Raw genomic sequence first — 22,609 nt, forward strand, 5'->3', positions numbered from 1 at the left:
TATGTATACTGTAGCTAAGAAAGTTATACTATGTTGTGTAGTACACTGTTAGTAGCCCATGTGCCTTACCCTAATAATTTAGTCTATTTTCCCCTCTTAATTTTGCCTAGTGTTCTGTTCTGACAGATTGCCTCTTATCTGCTTGTCTTCCCGGTATTCCAGTTTGTACATCTCAATTGTCAGTTGAAACCACATTTGTTTAAGCAAGTCAGCCATATCAGCTGTTTTTTTTAAAGGCAGGAAATTAAGGTGAATTAACTGTTTTGCTTCCAGATAAGGCTCTGCTGATAGCCAGGTGTAGCTGTTAGGACAGCTTTATGTAGGTCCTAACAGTTTGCGGGCACTGTTTGTCACCGTTATAGTGCAATTAATGTATTTTTTATTGTTGTGTTGTGGCTTTGCTGGCATGCACCCCCCCAAAAACGTTTGTCCCACCAAGATTTACATGCTAAAATCGCCACTGGTGTTTTGTATAACACGAACGTCTAGCAACCCGAAGTTTGTGAGTTTGAATCTTATCACAATTTTAGCTAATTAGCAATTTTTCAACTGCTTACTACATTTAAGCTACTTTTCAACTACTTACTACATTTAAGCTACTTTGCAACTACTTGCATGTTAGTGACCGCTTCCTCTAACCTTAACCCTTAAACATAACTCCTAAACTTAACTTTAACCCCTAACCCTTAGCTAACATTAGCCAACTAGCTAACGTTAGCCAGCTAGCTAACATTAGCCAGCTAGCTAACATTAGCCAGCTAGCTAATGACGGCCTACCCCGGCCAAACCTGGATGACGTTGGGACAGTTGTGCGCCGCCCTATGGGACTACCAATCACGGGTGGATGTGATACAGCCTGGATATCATACGTGTCGCACATTTGTAACATTTTTCAAATTCGTAACGTATTGTCAATTTTGCTAATTTGCTACATTGTACGTTTTGCAAATTCGTAACATATCATACGAAATGGGTGATGGACATCCACAAATGAATACATACCATACGAAACGTATCTAAATGGAGTGGCTCTAATTTATATACAGAATAATATGAAATGCTCGTAGGCAGTTGTTGTAAGAGGTTGTATGTGAGTCACATTCAAAGCATTAATAAAGCACTAAAGTTGTTTTCTGATTGGGAGTTTTTTGTGATTACTTTAAATACCCCTGTAGAATGTTAATCTTGAAATCAGGCACATTTATTATGACAGATGAGTATTTGATTTCGGGTGTGCAATATTCTGAAAGCGTGAGCTGCACACATTTATCTGTGACAGGCAACCCAATCTCAAATCTGAACCAGTTCTAACAATGATAACAATAATCCCATCTCTTCCACATATCTGATTTCCATCGATTTCCAAGACCTCGTACCAAAAACTGCACAGAATTTGTCACATTCCGTTCAGTACGTTTATACTGTAATTCAATCACAGCATTGTGCAGTATCGAAATCCAAATATGTGCTTATTTTGAGTGTATAGATACAGTCATTGATGTACAATACCTAGGCGTTCTGTCTGGAAATATGGGACTTTTATTGGTGGAAAGTAATGTCAATCTGCGATTAACCACTTCGATTGGTTAAGATTGTGAGGCCCTACGTAGTTAGGTGGGGGCGTACTCCTTCGTCGCCGAGTGGTGTGCGAGCGACTGGGCCGTCTCGAAAACTGTCTCGTGGGTAGACTCAAACATATTATTGATATTGAGCATAGTGCATATCTATTTTGGTTCATTGTTGAATAATACATTTAACGATACTGTTATATTTCTAGAAAAGATAGGTAAGCGTTTGCTAATTATTCATTTTCACCTCTTTTGGCGGGTGGTTTGTTTGAATGCTGAAAGGTGTCCAGCATGCTAACAAGGCCTAAGCTAGCCCTATTTTCTTGGCAAAGCGTATGAACCTTAACGTTATTTTGATTTACATTTTCGTATTTCTAACGCTAAACGTTTATTTTGCTTGGTGTAAATGTTCCAAATTGTGAATTCAGTCGAATTCGTCTAACAATGTAGCTAACTAAATCTAGTTATGTACTGTAGCTAGCTGCAGTAATTGAGCTTGCTATTATTGGAAGGGGGCGGGACGATGTTTAACCAAGAAATACACACCACCAACTGAGCTTGCTTCAACAAAAACATGTTTGCTAGCTAGCATAGTCATTGTTTTTGTTTACTGTCTGTTGGAGTTCACTAACTAGCTTGCTCCCAATATAACCTTACTGTTCACTTATCCCCAGGTATTTCATTTTTCAGACATCGTGGTTGTCTGCATTAAAATGAATGGTTCAGATTTTCTAGTGTAGTTATAGTATTTTAGCCAATCTGAGCTAGCTAGTTGATCTATTTACAATACTTGCAGAGGTTTAGCTAGATTACATGAAGTTACTATTGCAATAGGAAAAAATGTGCCGAATGTATTTTATGAAAGGGAAAGTTTATGTACCATACAAGTTGTTAGTCTTGATCTGTAAAGGGCACCTGAAACATATGTTCGAATATGGAACATTCTTACTGAAATCTTGTTTTTGTCTTTTCCCCTTTCTCTCAAGAGAATGGCTGCTGCCGCTGAGGTGAACGGTACTTCTGCCCTGGTGAGGGAGGAAGAGGAGCCTATGGAAGTCACTGCCGAAGGCGAGCACACAGAGAACTACCAGACGCTCATCGATGCTGGACTGCCTCAGAAAGTGGCCGAGAGTCTCGACAACGTATTCTCAACTGGTGGGGAATCGGTCATACAATGGCTGAGTCTAATCTGTTTTTCCAAAGAAGCGTGATGGTATTGCTTGAGGTTCCATGAAGTGGAGAAAGGCCAGGTTGTAATGTTAGGAATCTGTCTTGTACCCTCAGGCTTGGTGGCGTACGCTGACCTGGATGAGAGGGCCATTGATGCTCTGCGGGAGTTCAATGAAGAGGGAGCGCTGTCTGTACTGTTGCAGTTCAAAGAAAGTGACCTGTCCCATGTGCAGGTGAGTTACAGGGGGAGAGGAATGAATACAAGTCAGTTTGGATGATGACGCATTAGTCAGAAGTTGACATGGAGGGGGCTATACATTTCCCTCTGCTCATAACACCAATACATGAATCATCTGTCCCGTGGTTTGCTTTCTAGAACAAAAGTGCTTTCCTTTGTGGAGTCATGAAGACGTACAGACAGAGGGAAAAGCAGGGAAGTAAAGTACAAGAATCCACCAAGGGTCCTGATGAGTCCAAGATCAAGGTAAAATTCAACGGTTATAAAGTTGTTTCATTTGCTTAAATATAACCTGCCGTGTAACTCCTGTGCATACACAAAGTTCTCTGTCACTGTGATGGATTTCCGTCATTTGGATTTTGGGGAGAGAATTTTTTTTTTTAGACCAGCTCCCCAGAGACTTTTATTGCAGGTTTGGCGATGACATGGCCTAATAGACCAACGGAAGTGTCTGTTTTGTGCTAAATAAATTCCCAAATATTTAATAAAAACAAATTCTCGGTTACGCTGTATGCACTGACCGGCCATGCATGATTGTTGCTGACACTGATGTTCAGATAAAGGGAATTCAATTGTTTATAATGCTCAGCACTCAACTCAAACAGCGGTGTGTAGCCTAGTGTACTTTTGCATTTTAGTAATTTAGCAGATGCTATTATCCAGAGCGATTTACAGTAAGTAGTGAGTGCATACTGTTAGATTTTTTAAATTTTTTTTACTGGTCCCCTGTGGGAATTGAACCCACAACCCTGGTGTTTGAAGCACCATGCTTTACCACATGGGGCCACTGTAGCTGCTGGAGAAGTAATTCAAAGCCTTTACTTATTGCTCAAGATGTAACTTTCCAGGGCTGTTTCCCAAAAGCGTTGTAGCACTAACATCTTAATTCCATTGAAACTAAATGGACAAAAGATGATCTTAGTACTACGATGCTTTTGTGAAACCCTGCCCTGTGCGACTATTTTTGCCATGTAATGTTAATACAAAATCGGACAACCCCATAGTAGAATAGTTTATCTATTTACTTAGTCGGCTTGTAGTTTTCTATTCGAGATTAATATGCTTGTCAATGCACAACAATTCTTAATGGCTCTGCCATTTACTGGTTGCTGAAATTCTAATACCTAATTTTCAGTTTGACAAAACAAAGTATAGTGTAGAGAATCATCTAAACCGCTGTGAAATATACTTTACGTAACCAAATATTTAGTATTTTCCAGCTGTTTGAAGCTGGTGTACAAAAGTGAAAGACACAAATGAAACTTTCATGAAAAATACACCTGAAAATCACTCATTCCTTTAATTTACAGTGTTAAATAACACTGGAAACAATATATTTTTTTTTGATCAAATGTTTCATTTTGGTGTTTATAATAAGGTTGGTAGCAACATGAAAAACTGTTGTGGGGATCTATTGCAGCTCAAGTTGATGACAAAATCGGCAATGCTCTCTGGGCTGGCTGGCTAGGTAGGTAGCAAGCAAATGTAGCTACTCACAATACCATAGACAATATCAGCATGTAAAGTAGCTAGTTAGCTTTAAAATCGCCTAAACAAACTTAGTCTAAAATTTTGAATGTTCAACCTAGAAAAATGTGCCTCACAGGGAAGTCTGACATTAACAACAGCAGATACACTATATACATAAGTATTTGGAGATCACTTCAAATTAGTGGATTGTGCTATTTTAGCCACACCCATTGCTGACAGGTGTATAATATCGAGCACACAGTAGTCTCCATAGACAAACATTGGCAGTAGAATGGCCTTACTGAAATGCTCAGTGACTTTTAACGTGCCACTGTCATGGGATACCACCTTTCCAACAAGTCAGTTTGTAAAATTTCTACCTTGTTAGAGCTGCCCCGGTCAACTGTAAGTGCTGTTAATGTGAAGTGGAAATGTCTAGGAGCAACAACGGCTCAGCAGCGAAGTGGTAGACCACACAAGCTCACAGAACAGGACCACTGAGTGCTGAAGCATGTATTAATTTTTTTTTTTAAATTGCCTTCCCTCGATTGCAACACTCAATACCGAGTTCCAAACTGTGTCTGGAAGCAACGTCAGCACATTAACTGTGGCTGCAGTGGCGTATAGTTCGCCGCCATTGGATGTTCTAGATGATTCTGTGCTTCCAAATTTGTATCAACAGTTTGGGCAAAGCCCTTTCCTGTTTCAACATGACAATGCCCCTGAACACACAGCGAGGTCCATACAGAAATGGTTTGCTGAGATCATTGTGGAAGAACTTGACTGTCCTGCACAAAGCTCTGACCTCAACCCCATCGAAAACCTTTTGGATGAATTGGAACACCGGCTGCGAGCCAGACTAATCGCCCAATATCCGTGCCCGATCTTACTAATGCTTTTGTGGCTGAATGGAAGCAAGTCTCTGCAACAATGTTCCAATGTCTAGTGGAATGCCTTCCCAGAACAGTGAAGTCTGTTATAGCAGAAAAGGGTGGTGGGCAACTCCATATTAATACTCATGATTTTGGAATGAGATGTTCGGCGAGCAGGTGTAGGTAGTCCTGGGGCATGGTCCTAGGGCTCAGGTCCTCAGAGGGAGAGAGAGAATTAGAGAGGGTGTACTTAAATTCACACAGGACACCGCATAAGACATGAGAAATGTTCCAGATATAACAGACTGACCCTAGCCCCGCAACACACAAACTACTGCAGCATAAATACTAGAGGCTAAGACAGGAGGCGTCAGGTGACACTGACCCCGTTTGACGATACCCCCAGACGGGGCCTAACAGGCAGGCTATAACCCCACACACTTTGCCAAAGCACAACCCCCACATCTTCAACCACCAACTTACCATCCTGAAACAAGGCCAAGTATAGCCCACAAAGATCTCCCCCAAGGGGAGCGCCAACCCAGACATGAAGATCACGTCAGTGACTCAAGTGACGCACCCCTCCTAGGGACGGCATGGAAGAGCACCAGTAAGCCAGTGACTCAAACACTGTAATAGGGTTAGAGGTAGAGAATCCCAGTGGAGAGGGGGGAACCAGCCATGCAGAGACAGCAACGGCGGTTCACTGCTCCAGTGCCCTCCCGTTCACCTTCACACTCCTGGGCCAGACTACACTCAATCATAGGAGTTACTGAAGAGATGAGTCTTCAATAAAGACTTAAAGGTTGAGACAGGGTGTGCATCTCTCACATAGCCGTGTTTAACACTAACCGAAGTTTATTTAGTGCTTTAGTCAGAAAGTAGAGCATTGCAGTAGTCTAACCTAGAAGTGACAAAAGCATGGATACATTTTTCTGCATAATTTTTGGACAAGGTTAAAGATTTTTGCAATGTTACGTAGATGGAGAAAAAAAGCTGTCCTTGAAACAGTCTTGGTGTGTTTGTCAAAAGGGAGATCAGGGTCCAGAGTAACGCTGACGTCCTTCAGTTTTTTTAAATTTGAGACGACTGTCCAACCATCAAGATGAATTGTCAGATTCAAAAGAAGATCTCTTTTTCTTGGTACCGAGAACAAGCATATCTGTTTTGTTTAAAAGCAGAACATTTGCCGCCATCCCCTTATGTCTGAAACACCGGCTTCTAGGGAGGGAAATTTTGGGGCTTCACCATGTTTCATCGAAATGTACAGCTGTGTGTCATCCGCATAGCAGTGAAAGTTAACATTGTTTCTGAACGATATCACCGAGAGGTAAATATGTATACTGCTCAAGAAAATAAAGGGAACACTTAAACAACACACTTAAACAACACAATGTAACTCCAAGTCAATCACACTTGTGAAATCAAACTGTCCACTTAGGAAGCAACACTGATTGACAATAAATTTCACATGCTTTTGTGCAAATGGAATAGAAAACAGGTGGAAATTATAGGCATTTAGCAAGACACCCCCAATAAAGGAGTGGTTCTGCAGGTGGGGACCACAGACCACTTCTCAGTTCCTATGCTTCCTGGCGGATGTTTTGGTCACTTTTGAATGCTTGGCAGTGCTTTCACTCTAGTGGTAGCATGAGACTGAGTCTACAACCCACACCAGTGGCTCAGGTAGTGCAGCTCATCCAGGATGGCACATCAATGCGAGATGTGGCAAGAAGGTTTACTGTGTCTGTCAGCGTAGTGTCCAAAGCATGGAGGCACTACCAGGAGACAGGCCAGTACATCAGGAGACATGGAGGAGGCCGTAGGAGGGCAACAACCCAGCAGCAGGACCGCTACCTCCGCCTTTGTGCAAGGAGGAGCACTGCCAGAGCCCTGCAAAATGACCTCCAGCAGGCCACAAATGTGCATGTGTCTGCTCAAACGGTCAGAAACAGACTCCATGAGGGTGGTATGAGGGCCCGACGTCCACAGGTGGAGGTTGTACTTACAGCCCAACACCGTGCAGGGCGTTTGGCATTTGCCAGAGAACACGAAGATTGGCAAATTCGCCACTGGCGCCCTGTGCTCTTCACAGATGAAAGCAGGTTCACACTGAGCACATGAGCACGTGACAGTCTGGAGATGCCATGGAGAACGTTCTGCTGCCTGCAACATCCTCCGGCATGACCAGTTTGGTGGTGGGTCAGTCATGGTGTGGGGTGGCATTTCTTTGGGGGGCCGCACAGCCTTACCTATGGATAGGGTTGCACATTTTGGGGAATACTCAGAGGTGGAAAATATATATATAAATGTTATTAATTCCCATTTATTCTCACTGAAATTTTCCACCTCTGAGTATTCCCCAAAATGTGCAACCCTATCCACAATCCATAGGTAAGGCTGTACAGTGAGATAAGTATGCCCCCAATGCAATTCTAAGGTATAATACATCCAGTGTGATTTTAACAGAATTTTGTCAAATTAACAAATTATTAACTTTTTGTTTAACATTCCAGCCCCGTTTAGCATGATCTATTCAATTGTGGCATAATTCTACTATTTGTTTAAATTTTCATTACTGTCAATGACATACTTCTATTTTGAATGCGAACCGCAAAGTCCACTATTGTGCCTAATCCTTATTGTGGCTTGCTTCACATAGGTGTGTCCGATCACCATTAATTAATCAAATAAGAACTGTCTTATAAATTGGGGTTATTTTAGATGACACCTAGCTATATAGTTATAATCCGTTTCAGTAGCTATCATTTTGCTATGTTTTTGGGGAAGAGCTTTTTTTTAATGACCAGCACTGTAGGTGCGCAAGACAACTTTACCAGCATCATAGCATATGTAATTGATAAATCATTGTGACATGAAGTACAAGTGATAGTGTAATGTGTAACTACGTAAAAAATGTATGAACACATTAAATTATTATGTGACATGCAGTCATATTCAGGTCCTGATTGGTCAACAAGCTTATTTGACACGTCAAATAGTATTATTTGACACGCAAAGACCCAAATGGATTCCATAGTATGAGAAATCCTGGTTGAGAATGAAACGATTGAACAAATGACCAATGAAACAGCACAGCAAGTAAGTGAAAGAAATAGGTTTTGATTGTGTTTTACTGGTACTGGGGACATATGTAAATGCCAACAAAATAACTTTTTGGTCTGTGTGTGTAACTTTTATTTAACTAGGCAAGTCAGTTAAAAACCATTTTTATTTACATCTATTTAACTGTAATAGAATGCTTAAGGCTGCTAAAATTAAGTCTTAGTTTATTTTGACAAGGAAAATATCGGATATTGGTATGTCATGAGATATATTATTACTGCTCAAATAACACATCCTAGATCTGAATGAATTAAATATTCTTATTAAATACTTTTTTTCTTTTCATAGTTGAATGTGCTGACAACAAAATCACACAAATTATCAATGGAAATCAAATTTAGCAACCCATGGAGGACTGGATTGGGAGTCACACAAAATTCAAGTGGAAAACCACACTACAGGCTGATCCAACTTTGATGTAATGTCCTTAAAACAAGTCAAAATGAGGCTCAGTAGTGTGTGGCCTCCACGTGCCTGTATGACCTCCCTACAACGCCTGGGCATGCTCCTGATGGCAGATGGTCTCCTGAGGGATCTCCTCCCAGACCTGGACTAAAGCATCCGCCAACTCCTGGACAGTCTGTGGTGCAACGTGGCGTTGGTGGATGGAGCAAGACATGATGTCCCAGATGTGCTCAATTGGATTCAGGTCTGGGGAACGGGCGGGCCAGCCCATAGCATCAATGCCTTCCTCTTGCAGAAACTGCTGACACACTCCAGCCACATGAGGTCTAGCATTGTCTTGCATTAGGAGGAACCCAGGGCCAACCACACCAGCATATGGTCTCACAAGGGGTCTGGGGATCTCATCTCGGTACCTAATGGTAGTCAGGCTACCTCTGGCGAACACATGGAGGGCTGTGCGGCCCCCCAAAGAAATGCCACCCCACACCATGACTGACCCACCGCCAAACCGGTCATGCTGGAGGATGTTGCAGGCAGCAGAATGTTCTCCACGGCGTCTCCAGACTGTCACGTCTGTCACGTGATCAGTGTGAACCTCCTTTCATCTGTGAAGAGCATAGGGCGCCAGTGGCGAATTTGCCAATCTTGGTGTTCTCTGGAAAATGCCAAACGCCCTGCACGGTGATGGGCTGTAAGCACACCATACCACCCTCATTGAGTCTGTTTCTGACCGTTTGAGCAGACACATGCACATTTGTGGCCTGCTGGAGGTCATTTTGCAGGGCTCTGGCAGTGCTCCTCTGCACAAAGGCGGAGGTAGCGGTCCTGCTGCTGGGTTTGTTGCCCTCCTACGGCCTCCTCCACGTCTCCTGATGTACTGACCTGTCTCCTGGTAGCACCTCGCATTCAAAAATGACCAAAACATCAGTCAGGAAGCATAGGAACTGAGAAGTGGTCCGTGGTTCCTACCTGCAGAACCACTCCTTTATTGGGGGTGTCTCGCTAATTGCCTATAATTTCCGTCTGTTGTCTATTCCATTTGCACAACAGCATGTGCAATTTATTGTCAATTAGTGTTGCTTCTGAAGTGGACAGTTTGATTTCACAGAAGTGTGATTGATTTGGAGTTACATTGTGTTTAAGTGTTCCCTTTTTTTGAGCAGTGTATATATATATCTATATACCCTCTAAATCAAATTGGCTATGCATGGCCTGTATGCAAGGGTCTAGGGAACATTGTATCAACTTGGTCCGTTCTGAAGCTCCTGCTAGCAAACTTGCAACGTTGTGTAAAATAGGCTGGTCCCTCAGTTTCCAGTGAGCTCTGGACAGACACAGCTGTAGGCTATTTGCGCGAGTGATAGGAAGTAATCTGGTAGGCCTATTTTTGACATTTCCACGGAATCAGAACATGACAAAAAAAAATATTACACGGAGTGGTTATCAAAGTTTTTAGGAACTATTGTGATTATCAATGGATGTAAAAACAGACTACTTACTTGCTGTTTTCAGGTGAAGGGAATTACTTTGTCTTTACTTGCCACCACTGTGGAGCGTCTCAATCAGAAATACTTTCAGATCTGCATATTTATGGCCTTACATTTGCGAGCAGGCCAGGTAGCCTGCATAATCAGGGGCGCCTCCTTACTCGACATTGGCAGGAGCGTTACAAATAAAAATCAATAATAATATTAATAACAAATTGACAACTTGTAAATGGAACGGAATAAACATATTCCTCACAAGTGTAGCCTCGGTTGTGCGCCGCAAACAACTTGTCCACACCGACAATGAGAACTGTAAAAGACTAATAATATATTGAACGCATTAACATAAATTACTGTTACCAAACAAATGTTGTAAATTAGAAATTAAATTAATTAACGGTAAATGTACTGCTGGTGTGTAGTCCCCACAATGGATTAGTCCACTGAGACAGGAGTGAATCAGACCAGCGTCTCCTGTGCCATAATTTATTTATTTGCGACTGCTCGACTAAAAGAATCTTAGTCTCCCAACAGCCTGTCGACTAAATGGAGTCAGCCCTACCAACTATCAATCACTTAAGTCATGTGTTTTCCAGTAGAGCTACCTAGCGCTGCAACTACTTCATCCCTCTCGATCACACATTCTCTCTTCTCCATCTCCAGACAAGTAGGCGTGCAATAGATTATGGTCATTGTAGTTAATTACCACTTATCTGTGCTAAACTATGTTGAATATTGGCCTGTTGGAAACTCCCTACTACATATCACAGCTAGGGCTACATCTGATTTTATCTCTAGAAAACTACAGTGGGAAAATGCGCATTGGGCAAAAGAAATTGAATTCAAATAAGTGAACTGACATTAGTCAATTAGTTAAATGGAAAATATCTCTCAGCACCATTGACCACGCAACCAAATATCAACATTTTTAAAGGAGATGTTTAATTAATTTAAAACACTGTCTTAATCCTACTCTTTTTTTTAATTTTTTTATATATTCTTTTTTTTTAGTTGGAGATGTGAATCAGGGCTCAACATTACGGCTTGCCTGGGGCAAGGAAATAAGTAAATGGTTGGACAACCAGAGTGTGTGTGTCATTTTTAATTCAGAATGGACAAGTAAAAAAATCACTGTTCAAACTATTACCCCGAACAGAATTGGATCAGGCAGGGCAGTGCATGGTTGACATTCTGAGTAAATTACGTATAGGTTATAGCAAGTAGGAATATCTCAAATATGTATTTACACAAAGCAAGAGAACAATGTAGGTAGAGCTAAGAGTATTACCAAAGCAGTGCAAACTTGTTTTTTTTCTCTCTTGAATGTCGGATATTCTGGGCCAATAGCTAAATTACATTTTATAGTGGACACTCCGGTGTCTTGTTGTAAAAGCTAAAATTGTGTATATTTTTTTCTCCATTTGGTATTGGGACATGGCCTATTAACCCAGTTTCAGTTTAGCGCGGTAGGAGAAATTTAGCATGCATTATCTCAAAGTTTTAAGTTGTTTTTGGAGAGAGTGCGTGAGAACACAATAGCGAGATGTACAAATCTAATAAGAAATTGGAACAAACCTTAGTTGACCATCATTATAAGACAGAAATGATGCATGCTTGGCTGGGGGAAAAAATCCCTCCTTGCTGTTGTGAATCAAACGACCAAAAGCCTAATCCTACTATCTGAAATATCCATAAAAACATTAAGACAAATTTAAAGTTTTGAAGATTATTTTCCAAAATGTTCTAATAGTGTCTAAAGTTGTAGCACAATAGCTATTGATGACTTCCCAAATGCTATACGGGCTTAAATAGTGTCACTTTATATAAGTCACATATCAATATGCTTACATTTCCCCTGTTAAACCTACCCTTTTTGAATTTTTTATTTTTTATTTATTTCACCTTTATTTAACCAGGTAGGCAAGTTGAGAACAAGTTCTCATTTACAATTGCGACCTGCCAGGATAAAGCAAAGCAGTTTGACACATACAACGACACAGTTACACATGGAGTAAAACAAACATACAGTATAAACAAGTCTATATACGATGTGAGCAAATGAGGTGAGATAAGGGAGGTAAAGGCAAAAAAAGGCCATGGTGGCAAAGTAAATACAATATAGCAAATTAAACACTGGAATGGTAGATTTGCAATGGAAGAATGTTCAAAGTAGAAATAAAAATAATGGTGTGCAAAGGAGCAAAATAAATAAATAAATTAAATACAGTAAGGAAATGGCTTCGATAGCAACAATTAATATATTTTGGTAAGACATCTTTCAATCTTTCTCACCCTAGCACATTGGTAGTAGTCGGTGACAAATATCAAAGGTAAGCATGGCTGTGCTTGGTTAACCCTGGATTGGAGACCAGATGGGATAGCTGTAGATGGACTAATTATCCCATAGGAGGTGCTGTCAGACCTAATTTTTTTTCTGATTTTGGATATGACGTTGAAGATTTGATGACAAGGTTTGTCTTATGTTGAAAATTGGAAACCATGATGACAATCCTGTGGTTGAAGTTTCGCCCTCAAACTTTGTGTTTCCGCTCGTGTTGTGTATTGGTTATGCTAACGTCTGCATGTTCCCCAGGCTCTGTTGGAGCGGACAGGATACACCTTGGACGTCACCACGGGACAGAGGAAATATGGAGGGCCACCACCAGAGGAAGTGTTCCAGGGAGCACAGCCTGGGATTGGAACTGAGGTAAAGATGTACCATTTATAACATTGTGGGAAAGCCTTTGACTGATAATAGATGCGTTTGTAAGACTTTGGCCCCAGGAATGGCAACAGACTTTTATAGCAGCATTACAGCAGACTTCCCCTGCTGAAGTATCATGAGCTGATCTGATTACATTGTGGGAACCCTCACTGATCTAGGCTCTGTTTTCTGCCTACAGGTGTTTGTGGGAAAGATCCCCAGAGATCTGTATGAAGACGAGCTGGTGCCACTGTTTGAGAAGGCGGGAACAATCTGGGACCTGAGGCTAATGATGGACCCTCTGTCGGGTCAGAACCGGGGATACGCCTTCATCACCTTCTGCGGCAAGGATGCAGCAGCTGAGGCGGTGAAACTTGTAAGTCCCTGCAGTCAGTCAAGTCTTACTTCACCTTCTAAGAACCAAGCGGCTTGTTTCCCAAACACAGATGAAGCCTAATCCTTGACTAAAAATCACTTTCAATAGTGAATCTCCATTGAGTGTGCTTTTTTTTTTTTTTAGTCTAGGGCAGTGGTTACCAACCTTTTCTGAGTCCAGATCACTTTCTGATGAAAAAATAATAATCTGAACGGTAGATCTGATTGCATTTTGACAAACAGTTCTTCCGCAATGATATTTGTGCAGTAGGCTACAGGTCCAATACATCCACTGCATATTGACTATGCCTGAATTGCCCAGCCAATGTTCTTCTCAGACCATTTTATAATTATATTTGAAAATATGATCACACTGCTAATAGATAATTTGTGGTTTTTTTTTACTAGACTGATGGCCTGCATCAGTCTGAGGGAGGGGGGGGCAGCAGCGGTGAGGTTGCCTCTCACTCCCTCTGCTGAGAAACGGGGACAGTCTTTCAAGTCACACTGCACTATTTCTGTCTCATGCTCCAATTCATGTTATTACTCTAATGACCAGAGTGTAATATTCCTCTAAAAATTATAAGCTGCTAATTAATAACAACGGAACACTTTGCTATACTCATTAATTGCAGCTGCAGAGCTGGTTGCAGCTTAAGTGGAAGTAGGGAGAATGCACATTTTATGGCTTATAAGCGTTGACGGCTTAAGAGCTGTCATTTTTAATGTGAGGAACTACAGTTCCTCAAGGACAAAACGAGAGAAAAAAGAAGGAAAAAAAGAGAACTGCAGTTCCTCGCAATAAAATGACAGCTCTTAAGCCATCTTTCCTTGATTCTTGTTTTCAGTGTGATAACTATGAAATCCGGTCCGGGAAATACCTTGGAGTGTGCATATCTGTCGCAAACAACCGCCTGTTTGTTGGATCAATCCCAAAGAACAAGACCAGAGAGAGCATATTGGAGGACTTTGGCAAAGTCACGGGTCAGTGAAAGTGCAGACACCCCAATTAGGTTTACATTTGTTTTATGTTCTGTGGGTTGTCATTGGTCAGATATCAGTCATGTGACGCCAGTCTCTCTCTCTTCCTCCAGAGGGGCTTCAGGAAGTGATCCTCTACCACCAGCCGGACGACAAGAAGAAGAACCGTGGCTTCTGTTTCCTGGAGTACGAGGACCACAAGTCTGCAGCCCAGGCCCGCCGCCGCCTGATGAGTGGCAAGGTGAAGGTGTGGGGGAACCCGGTCACTGTGGAGTGGGCTGACCCGGTCGCTGAGCCCGACCCAGATGTCATGGCGAAGGTAAGTCATGTCTTGTTCACTCGCTCTCCCACACTCATTCTCTCATTTTACAATGACCTCTCTGCATAAACTGAGATTAATATGGAGTTGAACTGTGTTGTTTGTCATCAGGTAAAAGTCCTGTTTGTCAGGAAGCTAGCCACCCCGGTCACAGAGGAGCTACTGGAGAAGACCTTCTCTGCATTTGGAAAGCTGGAGCGGGTGAAGAAGCTCAAAGACTACGCCTTTGTTCACTTTGAGGACAGGGACGCAGCTGTGAAGGTGGGTTACCCTTAATAAAAACATAGTCCTCATTTTAAAAAATAAAAATGTTTTACCTTCATATGTGTGATACAAATGTTCTGCTTTCCTCAGGCAATGGCAGAAATGAATGGGAAGGAGCTGGGGGGAGAGGAGATTGAGATAGTCCTGGCCAAGCCCCCTGACAAGAAAAGGAAAGAGAGGCAGGCTCAGCGCCAGACCACCAGAAACCCAGGGTGAGGTCACAGAGAGACTGTGCCTGACTAATATCTGAGTAGATCTCCTGTCATGGGATTACGTTGACCCTTATGTGTTATTCTTGTATTCTGCAGGTATGATGACTATTACTACTACCCGCCGCCACGCATGCCTCCACCAGGTAGGGGCAGGGGCCGTGGTGGCAGAGGGAGCGGTGGCTATGCTGCCTACCCCCCAGACTACTACAGCTACGAGGACTATTACGATGACTACTACGGCTACGACTATCATGACTACCGCGGCGGTTACGAGGACCCGTACTACGGTTACGACGATGTGTACAGCATGAGGGGCCGTGGCAGCCGCCCCAGTAGAGGAGGCCCACCCAGGACCCGCGGAGCACAACCCACACGGGGCCGAGGGGGCTATACCCAGAGGGGGCCACCCATCGGCGGGCCAAGGGGTGGCAGAGGAGGGGGTCGTGGGGGACCATTCCAACCACAGAGGGGCCGAGGTACCCGAGGAGCCAGGGGGAACCGCGGGGGCAATGTGGGCGGGAAGAGGAAGGCGGATGTCTTCAACCAGCCTGACTCCAAGCGCCGGCAGATCAACCAGCAGAACTGGGGGTCCCAGCCCATCGCCCAGCAGCCCCTGCAGCAAGGGGCCGACTATTCCGGTAACTATGGTTACAGTAATGACACCCTGGAGTTTTCACAGGATTCTTATGGGCAGCAGTGGAAGTAGACGCATCAAAAAAGGTATTTGGCAAAATAAAAACAAAAAGTACAGGGGGAGAAAACAAGGAGATTGGCGCAATTTTTTTGATTGACTTTTTATTCTTCATCCCTCGCGGAAAAAAAAATTCACTGAGAGAAAAAAAATGGACAGACACCCCCAGAATTGGCACATGATTGGCTGGAATTGCATTTTGGCCTGAAGATGTGAATGTAACCGTTTTGCTGAATCATTTCTTACTCTTACGGTTACATGGGACAAATGTCTTAAAACACACATCACTTTTACCTTCCAACATTTTGTTTGTTTATTTTAAAGCCAACAATGAGCATTTTAAATGTGGACAATTCATTTTCAAAAGTCTGAGGACATTAAAATCATGATCTTGCCTTGCAGGAAAGTTTGTGTCCAAGCCCCTCCCTCCCCTACCTGTATTCCCCTTATTTCTGGTTTCTAATAGTGGCATAGTGACTTGCTTGTAAATAATTGCTTATGGCTAGAGCTTCATATTCATTTTTTGCCGTGATGGAGAAAAGAATCCACAGGAAGTAGAAAATTGAACGTTTTGTAATGTTAAGTGTATGTCAAGCATTTCTAGAAGTAGATCAATTGTGTTTTTTAAAACTGATATTATTATTATTATAACTTCCTATGTTTTCTTTGAACTTGCCCGTTAGTTTGGTTTGGCTTACCTTAAAAGCCATTGCAGTTTGTTCTGATGTTTGTATTTATAACTTTTACGTTTTTTCCGTTTCAATAAAACTCAGTTGAGCATTATTCAATTGTCAGATACCTTCAAATTCAATGGTGTCATTCAGTATTTGAGTCTACTCCTAAACCTACCTCAAATTTCACATTTGGAACGAGATTTTGTCAGCTTTTTGCTCAAAGAATAAATAAAGATTCCAAATGAAATTGTCAAATACCGAAAGACTGGATGACAGAGAGCACAAATGATGTTTGAATGACTGAATAAAAAAGGATTATAACCCTTTATTTTCCAGGATATGCCACCCTCTTATGATCTGGTAAAGGTTCCAAAGGTATACAAATAAAAAAAATGAACACAATAGTTGTACATTTTGTACAACGATGCAGAAATTTCTACCTCGCAAATCATTTACATTGGATTCTACAGGAAGACCAGAACAACCGAGAATTCAAATACATTCCCCTTCCCTGAAGGCACTGGATCAGTTGCAACTCACCTCCACTCAAACACCATGAGGCCCAATTATTCACTAATTTCTTATTACAGACTGGGAACCTCCAAAGGATAAAAATGATTCACAAATTATGAAAGTAATGTCTGTGCTGCTGCTGTACGTTTTGTCTTTTGCTGCTGTAGCAATGACCCTTCAAGCCCTGCTGTTGTTCCATAGAGAAATGCTAAGAGCAAATGCCTTTGGTTTCATTTATATTATTATTTGTGTTTATCTTTTGTCCTTTTATTCCAACTTACCCAGGTGGTGAAGCGAGAGCGGCATCGCTTGAGTGAGGAAAGAACTCACCCTGAACGGTGTTCCTTACAAAAGGCCCGGGTGAGCTAGTTGAGTACTGTCTCTCCTCACCTACAGCTGCTGCTAAAATCAAAAGGGGGGGACTTCCAGCCACAGTCATGCCATGCTCCTTGTTATTGTTGTTACTAATATACTACCGTGAGTGATGTGGGCCTACATTTCAATGGATTATTTTTGACAGTGTCAACCACATCAATCCTTGCATCCTCAAACTAGGGTAATGAAGCTTCTAAATAATTGCATTGTTGTTGTAAGTCTAGATAGAAGACAAAAATGATTTGAAGTTATTAGCCCCCTTACTTAGGATGTAGCCTAGTCATCCTGATTGACCAAGAAGTGGTAAGTCACCGTATTAAAGCCAATTGGCCACATTTACTCAGAAGTAGATTAGTTTGTTAATCTACAGAATGAAATGGACAAAAGTAGACAGTCCAACTCGAGGCTTTTCTATAAAGGAGATCGGCCTAAGCCCCCAACACCTGTCACTTGGACAATTCCCTATATGGTGCGCTACTTTCAAACAACCGCTAGGGCCCTGGTCAAACGCAGTGCACTACATGAGGAATAGGGTGTCATTTGGGACACACTTAGCTACACCCTGTTGTGATAATCGCTTCAGCTGTCACTGTCACATTCTTTAATCTCTAGAGGCAGCTTTCATAATGAAAGCAAGGGGGACTAGAATTCCTTTTTATTTTCTCTAACAAAGCATATTTTTATTGGGCAATTCTAAACTGACATTGGCTTTCTGTATGAATACCTTTTACTACTGTGGTAATTGATAACTACACTGATCCCAATGCCTTTGAAGATTACAATTTAGTCAACTGCTGGGCAAGCGACAACAAAAGACAGTGCCTGGAAATTGGTCTTTACATTTTAAATCCACAGGAGGGCAGTGTCTATTTGTTTTACTGATTTGCCTTATGTTGCACCAGCGATATTTTATTCATGTTGTACACAATTTAGCTTTGTATTAATGTCTGATTTTTAAAGGATTATATATAATAAGAGTAGTTGTTGTGTTTTATATGTTGCTTCTGTCACCAGACTGTAGGGGAGCTTCCCTCAAGCTAGCCCTCACCCTGCCCTTCCTGTGGACCAGTTAGGTTGGGCTCATTCGAGATGGAGTGGACTTATGGGTAAGGTCTTGTTCTTTTTTTTCTATTTTGTTCTGTATTATACATATATCATTGGAAATTGGAGCCCTTCATTTATATTACAGTGTAATTGGTACATCCATTGAAGATGCTCTGAGATGTGATGTCATAATTGTTATTCACTGACGTTTGCATAGAATATTCCAATAGGATTCCATTGATAACCTCGCATTCCGATTTGTTTTCAAGACTCTATTGAGTTGTTGCCAAACCTATGCTATGTTTCACAGGAATGTCTGATATTTGAAATGGCTTTCTCTATGTGGCCCTTTTCCAGCCCTCCTCCGAAGGAGACCTCTGTTATTTTCTCCAAACTACCAGCCTGGGCAACAGTGGGCATTGACATCTCCCCTGACGAACTCCTGGCATATTTCCGAGCCCAGGCTGATGAGAAAACTCCAAGGCTACTCTACTACATCGATCTCCTGTCCCCATACCTCTCACCTCTACTGCTAGCCTTTGTCATAGCTGCTGCTGGCTACCATGCTTACAGAAAAATGTGTAAATGGAAGGTAAAAATTACATTTTCTAAAATCTTACATTTGTATACATATTTATTTGTATTGACACTAATTAATCTGTGGATTTCTTCTGGTCATTAATGTTTTGATGTGTCGACATCCCTATCCAGGAGTGGTCGGAGGCAGATGCCCTGTCTAAGCAGCTATATCAAGGCTTGGAACTTAAGGAGAGCCTGGCAGCAAGGGTGAGGGAGGCCAGTCAGCGCCTGGAGGCCCTGGAGGAGGCCAAGCGAGCTGTCTGTGGCAGAAGGGGCAGGCACTGTCACCGCTGTGGCTCCTCCACCAGATAACATGAAGACTGGCTGATGTCCAGCAGGCTGAGACAATAAAATAAGAGGGGAAAGTTGGGCTGTGTGTCGTCGTCGTCGTCCCCCCCATTTTTCATTAACTGAAATAAAAGATCCCATTTTCCATACCCTCAAAAAGCTTATTTCTCACAAATGTTGTGCACAAATGTGTTTACATCCCTGTTAGTGATTTCTCCTTTGCCAAGATAATCCATCTGACCGGTGTGGCATATCAAGAAGCTGATTTAAATTGGATGATTATTACACAGGAGCACCTTGTGCTGGGTTGTGAAATTGGTATGCTAACTGCAGGAATGTCCACCAGAGCTGTTGCCAGAGAATGTAATGTTCATTTCGCTACCATAGGTCACCTTCAATGTTGTCTCGAATTTGTCAGTACGTCAATCTGGCCTCAAAACCTCAGACCATGTGTAACCATGCTAGCCCAGGACCTCACATCTGGCTGCTTCACCTGTGTAATTGTCTGAGATCAGCCACCCGGACAAGTGATGAAACTGAGTATTTCTGTTTGTAATAAATCCCTTTAGTGGGTGGAAAACGTATTCTGATTAGCTTGGCCTGGCTCCCAATTGGGTGGGCCTAGGTCCTCCCAGGCCCACCCGTGCCTGCTCACATCAGTCATGTGAAATCCATACAAAAGGGCTTTTTACAGGGCCTCCTGCGTGGAGCGGCGGTCTGAGGCACTGCAGCGCTTGAGGTGACACTACAGACCCAGTTGAGGGGAGGGTTTGGCCGGGGGAGTAGGCCATCATTGTAAATAAGAATTTAAGTGATTTGCCTAGTTAAATCAATTTGCCTTGACAGCTTGGCACACTCTTAAGATTCTCTCAGTCAGCTTTGTGAGGTAGTCACCTGGAATGCATTTCAATTAACAGGTGTGCCTTAAGTTCATTTGTGGAATTTCTTCACTTAATGCGTTTGAGCCAATCAGTTGTGACAAGGTAGGTTTTGTATACAGAACATAGCCCTATTTGGTAAAAGACCAAGTCCATATTATAGCAAGAACAGTTCAGATAAGCAAAGAGAAACAACAGTCCATTACTTTAAGACATGAAGGTCAGTCAATCCAGAAAATTTCAAGAACTTTGAAAGTTTCAAGTGCAGTTGCAAAAACTATCAATCCCTATGATGAATCTTGCTCTCACGAGGACCACCGACACAGGAAAGGAAGACCCAGCGTTACCTCTGCTGCAGAGGATATGTTCATTAGAGTTACCAGCCTCAGAAATTGGCAATTAACTGCACCTAAGATTGCAGCCCGAATAAATTCTTCACAAGAGTTCAAGTAGCACACATCTCAACATCAACTATTCAGAGGAGACTGCATGAATCAGGCCTTCATGGTCGATTTGCTGCAAAGAAACCACTACTAAATGACACCAATAAGAAGAAGAGACTTGCTTGGGCCAAGAAACATGACCAATTAGACCGGTGTAAATCTGTCCTTTGGTTTAATGGGTCCAAATTTGAGATTTTTGGTTCCAACCACCGTGTCTTTGTGAGACGCAGAGTAGGTGAACAGATGATCTCCGCATGTGTGGTTCCCACCATGAAGCATGGAGGAGAGGAGGTGCTTTGCTGGTGACACTTGGTGATTTATTTAGATTTCAAGGCAATCTTAACCAGCATGGCTACGGCAGCATTCTGCAGTGATATGCCATCCCATCTGGTTTGCGCTTAGTGGGACTATCATTTGTTTTTCAACAGAACAATGACCCCAACAATGACAATTGAGATTGTTTGTGATGAGTTCGACCTCAGAGTGAAGGAAAAGCAACCAACAAGTTGCTCAGCATATGTGGGAACTCCTTCAAGACTTTTGGAAAAGCATTCCAAGTGACTACCTCATGAAGCTGGTTGAGAGAATGCCAAGAGTGTGCAAAGCTGTCATCGAGGCAAAGGGTGGCTACTTTGAAGAATCTAAATATAAAATATATTTTGATTTGTTTAACACTGTTTTTGGTTACTACATGATTCCATGTGTGTTATTTCATAGTTTTGATGTCTTCACTATCATTCTACAATGTAGAAAATAGTAAAAATAAAGAAAAACCCTTGAATTAGTAGATATAAATATTGATAGCCATTTTTTTTATTGTTTCTATACAGTTTCGTTCAAGTAAATTGACTTGTTATTCTTTGAGATTTCAAGACTGGTGTGATGTATGTGTAAGGTGATGATTTAGCTTGGCAAAAAGCAACAGTGCCTATTTCTATTGAACATGTAGTCTTTTATGACATATTTCACATTTGTCTAGCACTATTACATCACAATAGGGGTTGAGGTTGTGGAATTTCAAATTCTCAAGTCTGCATGTACCGATTTTGGTTTCTCATGAGCATGCGCCTCGTCAATTGACCGGAGAAGAAAAAGAGGACACTATCAGAGATGGCGTGCATGAATCTCTGTGGGATCCCCTCGTGGTCACAAGTTGGAATGGAGTTCCCTCAAGTGGGCATTCGGGACACATCTGTCCATGGCGCTTGCAGTGATGCCATGTTCTGGGCACTTCATGAGTGGCCCAATGTCACCTTTGCTCTGATTGTGGTCTTGCTGATCATCCTCTTCATCAGCCTTCGAATCATCAAGAGGAATCAAAACCAGGTGACTGACCAATACGTTTCATCATAGATGTGTCTGGGGTTTATAAGATATTTATCCATACCGTATCATTAGTAGACAGTACACATGATCTTAATTCCTATTTTGGAGACAAATGTATATAACTTGCAACAATGATTGAGATCGTATTGGTAATTTTAATTTCAACCGCTGCCGCCTCGGCTGCAGTACACTGCGGACATGCAGTCGATGTTTTATCAAGGATTCCGGCTACAGGAGGTAATCGAGCAGAAGTTGACAGCTCTGGACACACGCCTGACCACCCTAGAAGACTTTCTCTATGGACTCTGGAGACCGTCGCGTGGAGGACGCTTCACCGACTCGGAATCTGATGAGAGCTCCCTTCCCAGGAACACGCACAGATACTCTGAATTGTCCGACTGAAAACTGCTTTTTCTGTTCATTGGCGGTGAAGGATCATTGGTGGAATTGTTGTGGTATATTTTTGAACACCCGAATAATTTTTTGAGCAAAAATAATAAATATTTTGAACTGTTTAAAAAAAAATTATCAACATTTTATTAAAAGTTTTATAGTGTAAGCTTTTGCATCAGCTAGCTATGTTGAACGCAATGTATTGAATTGTTTG

The 22,609-nt window shown here is 42.1% G+C and overlaps 1 protein-coding gene across 4 annotated transcripts; it reads left to right on the top strand.

Moving 5' to 3' along the window:
* Positions 1-1,625: 1,625 nt before the first annotated feature.
* On the top strand, positions 1,626-19,510 carry LOC135550108 (heterogeneous nuclear ribonucleoprotein R-like). Of its 4 annotated transcripts, XM_064980604.1 has the most exons (15): positions 1,639-1,786; positions 2,555-2,723; positions 2,853-2,971; positions 3,115-3,222; positions 12,930-13,043; positions 13,240-13,416; positions 14,264-14,399; positions 14,510-14,715; positions 14,827-14,976; positions 15,070-15,191; positions 15,288-15,829; positions 17,355-17,429; positions 18,459-18,550; positions 18,846-19,080; positions 19,200-19,510. In XM_064980604.1, the coding sequence occupies exons 2-12, from the start codon at positions 2,558-2,560 to the stop codon at positions 17,384-17,386; spliced, it is 1,872 nt and encodes a 623-aa protein (XP_064836676.1). In that variant the 5' UTR covers positions 1,639-1,786; positions 2,555-2,557; the 3' UTR covers positions 17,387-17,429; positions 18,459-18,550; positions 18,846-19,080; positions 19,200-19,510. The 4 variants fall into 4 exon arrangements, with proteins under 4 accessions (XP_064836675.1, XP_064836674.1, XP_064836676.1 ...); XM_064980603.1 differs by lacking the exons at positions 17,355-17,429; positions 18,459-18,550; positions 18,846-19,080; positions 19,200-19,510 and having other exon boundaries at positions 1,626-1,679; positions 15,288-16,665; XM_064980602.1 differs by lacking the exons at positions 17,355-17,429; positions 18,459-18,550; positions 18,846-19,080; positions 19,200-19,510 and having other exon boundaries at positions 1,631-1,683; positions 15,288-16,665.
* Positions 19,511-22,609: the final 3,099 nt, after the last annotated feature.

This window comes from Oncorhynchus masou, chromosome 12 (genome assembly GCF_036934945.1).
Source record: "Oncorhynchus masou masou isolate Uvic2021 chromosome 12, UVic_Omas_1.1, whole genome shotgun sequence".
In the NCBI taxonomy this organism is placed as follows: Eukaryota; Metazoa; Chordata; class Actinopteri; order Salmoniformes; family Salmonidae; genus Oncorhynchus; species Oncorhynchus masou.

What these genes read in the sequence shown, in the direction of transcription:
- LOC135550108 (XM_064980603.1), top strand. Translation starts at nt 2,558, where the DNA reads ATGGCTGCTGCCGCTGAGGTGAACGGTACTTCTGCCCTGGTGAGGGAG. An exon ending in CAGCTGAGGCGGTGAAACTT is followed by an intron (nt 13,417 to 14,263) that starts GTAAGTCCCTGC and finishes TCTTGTTTTCAG; the next exon opens with TGTGATAACTATGAAATCCG. An exon ending in ACAGGGACGCAGCTGTGAAG is followed by an intron (nt 14,977 to 15,069) that starts GTGGGTTACCCT and finishes TGCTTTCCTCAG; the next exon opens with GCAATGGCAGAAATGAATGG.